Consider the following 6,000-nt stretch of genomic DNA (forward strand, 5'->3'; position numbering starts at 1 on the left):
ACAACAGGGGAAGCTTGAAGGATGGAGGGCCTGGCGTGGTCAGTTAGCCAGCAGTAGGTAGCTGGCAGCTGTAGCTTTGGTCAAAGACGAACTGCCACTGCAAACTGGCTTTTAATGGGGGGAGGAGTGCATACTTGGGGGCATGGGGAAAAACAGAAAGGAAAAATGCAAGGATGAGGCGCATGCAAAAATCTCCAGAGCACTGATGATGCTTGGGCTTTGAGAGAGTAACAAACTTAGGCCTGCTGAGTATGCTTGAATCCCTTGCTCTGCAGCTCTTCTCAGTCCTACTCTGTCCCCACTATGAGGGCTTACAAGGATTAACGAAGTAAGATGAAACAAACAACCTGAAATAGCATCCCATACATGCCTTAAGACCTTGATTAGGAGCACACGTACATTTTCTATGTACACAGGCAACTGTTTGCAAAGAGCTTATCACCCACCTGCCCTGCCAAACAGCCACACAAACTGCAACTGCTATTTCAGTCCATAACTTTTCCCATTCTTCTTAAATCTGGCACTGAAAGGGACTGCTGTTCTAGTCCTTTTTACCTCGAGGGGTCTCAAGCTCTGCAGCAATAAATGGGATCTGGGAATCTGCAGACACTTTCAAGCTTTCACACAGAAATAGTATTTGCTGGCTTTATGATAATGTTTTCCACAATGCATGCAACTTGGTAGATCACAACTATCTGTAAGTAAGCACAATTGCACAAGGGAAAAGAAGGTCAAGGTAAGGATGATATGTGCACGATAATGTGATTTTCTTGAATTTGATGTGTTCATGCAGCTGCAGCACTGCAATTTCTCTTTCTACAGTCACATAGAGAATCCATGGTCTCCTTTTGGTGCTCCACAATGTTGCATGTCCCTTGCCTGCAGATACCTGGGAATATAACTAACACACCACTTTGCCAACCGCTTGTAATCTCAGCGGGGCCAAACACTGTAAAATTCCTGGAGGTTTATTAAAGCTGCTGTTCATGGTGTTGCTCAGATCAGACACTGGCTGCTGCCAAGAAAAGCATCCTGCCTATGACTCCAAATTTTATGCAAGCACAGGGAAGACCTAATGGCCCATTTTTGCAGCACCTAAGCCTGAGTGAAGCCATCCAGAATCAAACATATGGAAGTTTTAATTCCCCTGTTTTGACACTGATCATCCTGCTCAAACTGAAAGATGACTGCTGGAGTGTGGATGCTCAGGACTGCACTCGGACACGGGAGACCAGATTCCTTCTCCTTTTCTGGAGGAGATCGGGGCAGAGGGATGAAGAGTAATAGCCGCCTCTGCAGTGCAAGACCCCTCACTGGGGCCACAGAAAAGGGCCAGCCTGGCAGCCATTCAGCACAGGCAATGTGTGAGCCCTCACTGAGCCCTGGCATGAAGCTCTGACTGCGGTCTGATGTGAACACTGGTCCTCTCGCCCTGTGCAAAGCTGAATGCACACCTGGCACTGAAGTGCTGGTGTCGTTTGTGACCTCCTCTGGGAGCCTCCCTGCCAAATCATCCCTGAGGAGCGGCTGTGCTGACGTGGGCAGCGGGTAGCAGCAGCGGTTTGCACTGAGCAAACCCCAAGCAGCCACGTCCCACGGGAACTTCCCAAAGTGCTTTCAGAAGAGAGGACCCTGCAGTACTTACAGCTTTTAGTCAAGGTGTTCTGGGAATTCGCCCAAAGAAGCACTGGCAGCTGCGTGGCAAAGCTACCACATTTGGACTTCTCAAAAGTAAGCTCTTATCAGCCTTTCCCAAGCGTTTCTCTGGGCCCTGTGCAAACGCCTAAACTAAACACCTCCATGCCTTTCACCTCAGAGAAATGCTTTTGGTGGCACCTTTGGTGCTTTAAGCTAGAAGCTGCTTCTCTCTTGTCTTTTAAAGCACATTTATACAGCAAATTAGAAGTACAAGCCAGCCAATGTAAACATATGTAAACTCATTCTGGATGAAGCCAGCAGGCATGAGGCACAGCAGCACTGAAGACGGAGCAGCTTGAGCTTTATCACTGCTGCAACCAAAGCATAAACTCTCCAGGGACCTCTACGTAACTAGTCTGGTTGCTAATGTTACCAAAGCACATGCAAAAGCCCATCACGTATTTGTCACTATTCTTACTCAGGCTAGTTACAAGAACGCTAACACAGGCTCTGATCCCTCACACTGCTGTTTTGCTGTCGAGGCACGCACACTCTCCTTTTTTGCCTGCCTGCAGCCCCAGATCAGATGCATCGGGTCCCAGTGCTGGAAAATTACAAATTACTGCTGTACTTTGCTGCTGCAGGGAGGGCTGTCATCTGAGAGACCGTGTAGTGCTGCGGTCCTGATAGGAAGGACATTTTTGAGTGTGCTGCGGCTCTGTGCCATCTTTATCTCCCCATTCCCACGCAGTGGCTGGAGGCTCCCAGCGGAGGCAGGGAGAGGCTGATGCTCTGTAAACGTCTGCGAGCTGGCACCACACCAGGGGATGGGAGTCTGATGGCAAATGAGCGAGTTGTACTGCCTGCAGTTTGAGTGGTGCAGTTGGCAAACACCACCCCAAACAAACTGACTCGGGGTCCCATTCTGTGGCTATCTGGCGCGACAAGCCTTATCTACACTATCAGACAAGTGATTCCACTGGCCAATCTTACTCCAGCAATCAGCAGAGCTGATTGCAGATTGCCAAGGCTGAGCAAGTGTGGTTTCCATGTGAATCCGGGCAGACGTACAGCAAAAATCGCAGCTCCTTGGTCTGCCTCTGGCTTTTGCAAATGCCAGTACATTACTGCTGGCCTTCAGCAGAGGTTTCCACTTAAGCTTGACCGAGCTTATAGCAAATCCCTGCTGCATCATAAGCAAGCTCTTTTTAATTTCATCGGCTAGATGCGTCACTTCTACGCTATGTGCCGCCTTCTCCCCCTCCTCTTCTCTGGTTGAGCAGGCAAAGGGGAAGTCACTGCTTCCCAATCACCCTCTCTGCACCCCCTAGCATGCCCGGTGTGGATCTTGGCTGGCATTAACACCATTGGGCCAGAAATGGAGACTTTGACCAAACTCCAGGCACCTGCTTCCCAAAGCAGTGAGTGACCCTGGTCATGTTTAGGAAGGCAAGGGTGGCACGTGGGTCTTCCAGAGGAGGCTGTGCCCTCTGGATCCTTCCCTCACCCTCGCCTCCCCCAGCTGCCTAAGCCCTGGGAGGGGAGGGTTTTGGGTGCACCCCTCCGCACAGCCATCTCTCTCCTCTATGCATGAGGCAGCTAATAAGTGGGTGGTGGTCTGGTACTTAATATGCAATAGCTAAATACTTTTCTGATTTAGCCTGTAAAAGCTACAGACAAACAGGAGCAAATCCTAAACAAAACCTCAGTGCAATGTTTGAAGAAAAGGTGGTGTTAAAGGTGGTGTTCATCACTGTAATATACTGGACATAAAATTTTTTAAATGTTAGGAAATTATTCTTCCCCCATGGAAAATATTGATTATAAATCACCTTTTTGTTCTTATTTATTTTTTCTTAATGCAACTACAGTTAAAAGAAGCATAAGTAGACCTGCCTCAAAATGCTGAAAGCTGAAAAATGTATCAGTTTTTGAATTTTCAATAAACCAAAACTAAACCTATTTAAAAAACATCAGTTACTTAGACAAATCAATTTTCACTCCAAGGAGAAACATTTTCTACCATTTGTACCATAAACATGAAAAATATGAGAACCGTTTAAGGAAAATCATGCCTCTGTTACTTTTCAATGTACAGCTTGCTTCTACCAAGGTTGATAAAATCACTAGCAATTAGGCTTTCTTCTCATAAGCATTTACAGAATTGGTAAGAAGTCCCTCACCACCACGAATTTATTTCTGACCCCAAAGGTCTGTGCTCTGATGCTGTGAATGGATTGGTGGACCAAGAAAAAGGGAGTTAAAATTCATGTTTTAAATTACAGCTACAATTCAAACATGTCATTTTAAATTGAGGCCAATTAAAAGCTTGCAAGAAAAAACATGTAAGACCACAGTATATAGCAACAACCTACAACAAAATATATGTGCTGATCAAAAGAGCAAGCAGCTCCAGCTTCACAATTTAAACATACTGATTTTAATACTGACCAACAGGTGTGTCCTCCGAAAGGCTGAGAAGTGCCATGTTCCCGTTTGTGCTTCTGGCTCCATTATCAAAGAAATAGGGGGCATAATTTGCCTGAACTGCAATTAAAACAAAACAGAAGCCGAAGAAAAGCATTTTGTAGGTGGCAGTTATTTGGCTTTGTTACCTGACTCTCAGTAAACATGAGCTGTTTTGGGAATACTCTGAGTGCGTAACATACCCAGTTGCTGCAATGGACTTTTAGAACTGTATCTGTACAGAAGTTTTTAATAAAATTACTTCTACATGCCACTGTGCCAGTATTCAAACAGCAGCAAATAGAGAGAGAGAGTATATGGAAAAAAAACACCCAACAGAAACAAATCAAGTAGCAGGATGTCTCTAAAAAATCTCAATCAGTTCCAGACAGTTTCACTGCAAAATTAACCTTTTCAGCTTGCAATGACTGTACACCTCTCCCCTACTCTACACATGCAAGTCTGAAACTTTCCCAGTGCCTCGGTACCTTACCCAGTATTCTAAGCACATTCTGTCTTAAAATTATGCCTACTGCATGAGCAATGAGCCATAATTAAATAGTTACTTACTTGCTGCCAGACAACAGCAAACAAAGTTCAAAAAAAAAACAAGAAACAACAAATTAGTTGTCATTCTACTGACTGACTGTTAGAGATTCAAAATAGCCCATTTGAAACAAAACTCCAAAAATATAAACACAGAGGGTAACATTTGCACAGGGATCAGCTGCCAAGGAAAATATTTCAGGACAACATTACCACATCAGTAAGGATTACTACAGGATTTAAGGTTATGCCTGTATCCTCCTATATTTTTACTTAACAAAGTGATTATTGTACTCACCCAGGCAAACGTGCACCAAACTGAGAAATAAGGAGGGGGTGAAATGCCTTACATGCTTCATCCCACTGAAGAAAGGGACAATTTCTTCTCTGTTCCAAGGGCTGCTTTTTTTTTTCCCCTCTCTGAAAGGTCCAGGAAAGTGTCCTTCAGACTGATGTAGTGGAGAAATGTGCAAGAGGCAGGAACAGATGCTAAGATGTTAAGCGGATGACACGTCTTAATTTCTGAGGAATTTAAAGAAGCTCCTTCCTACCACCTAATTAGACCAATTAGTTTGCAGGGAGCTGTGGGACTCATTTCTGAGACAAGATTTGGAGAAATCAGTGTAAGTCTCATAGGTTCTGTTGTTAGTACTGTATTTGTGCTGTCCAAACACACAAGTCAGAGAGAAGGTAAAGCAGAAAGTTGTTTTCTTTCTGAACTCTATCTTTAATTCTCTGAGCCAGTCCTCTATTTTTGAGAGCTAAAAGAGGTTTCTCTTTATTTTAGCTTTGGTAATCTTGAGAAACTGCAAAGGAAGAAAATCTAACATTAGCAACAAACAGTAAACATGATTGTTACCGCTTTAAAGGAAGCAATCACATTTATGATAGCTAAAAATACACAAAATTGCATACTAAAAATGCAGAAGTCAAAATGTTCTTTTCATGAGCTGGCCTGATCATTTAATTCCTAAACTGCATGAATGCCTGAAAGCATCTTTTACATTCAGCAGGTAATTTTTAACCAACGTACTAAAAAGCGTGTTTAACCAGCAAAACATGGAAAAAGTTAACAAAGTAGCTTTTTTTTGTTGCCTGTTTTGGTTTTCTGCACATAAATGTGTTTGCGCTAATTTAAAATACATATCATCCCATAAACTATAGGGTTAAAAACCCAGCCAGTCCAGGGAGTCATTCACAGACAAAGCTTTTGGCTGCTTAAAAGGAACTCCACCAGTGGTAATACTCAGCTTCCAGTCAAGGAGATGTTTACATCGTGGCTTACCTGTTTAAACTTGACCTGAGGCAAAGCGCTTTGCCCTTTAAGGATGTGTTAACGGAGTTTTCTGT

At 44.0% G+C, this 6,000-nt stretch overlaps 1 protein-coding gene across 1 annotated transcript in view; it reads right to left on the bottom strand.

The window, feature by feature from the left end:
• CDHR1 (cadherin related family member 1) overlaps window positions 1-5,134 on the bottom strand; it is a 49,935-nt gene extending 44,801 nt beyond the window's left edge. Inside the window, exons 1-2 of the mRNA XM_075154336.1 lie at window positions 4,949-5,134; window positions 4,090-4,185 (exon numbers count right to left, since the gene is read on the bottom strand). Of these exons, the coding sequence (XP_075010437.1) occupies window positions 4,090-4,185; window positions 4,949-5,009 (157 nt within the window). The 5' untranslated portion in view covers window positions 5,010-5,134. The remainder of the gene's footprint in view (window positions 1-4,089; window positions 4,186-4,948) is intronic.
• Window positions 5,135-6,000: the final 866 nt, after the last annotated feature.

The sequence above is a fragment of the Calonectris borealis genome, chromosome 7 (assembly GCF_964195595.1).
Source record: "Calonectris borealis chromosome 7, bCalBor7.hap1.2, whole genome shotgun sequence".
Classification (NCBI taxonomy): domain Eukaryota; kingdom Metazoa; phylum Chordata; class Aves; order Procellariiformes; family Procellariidae; genus Calonectris; species Calonectris borealis.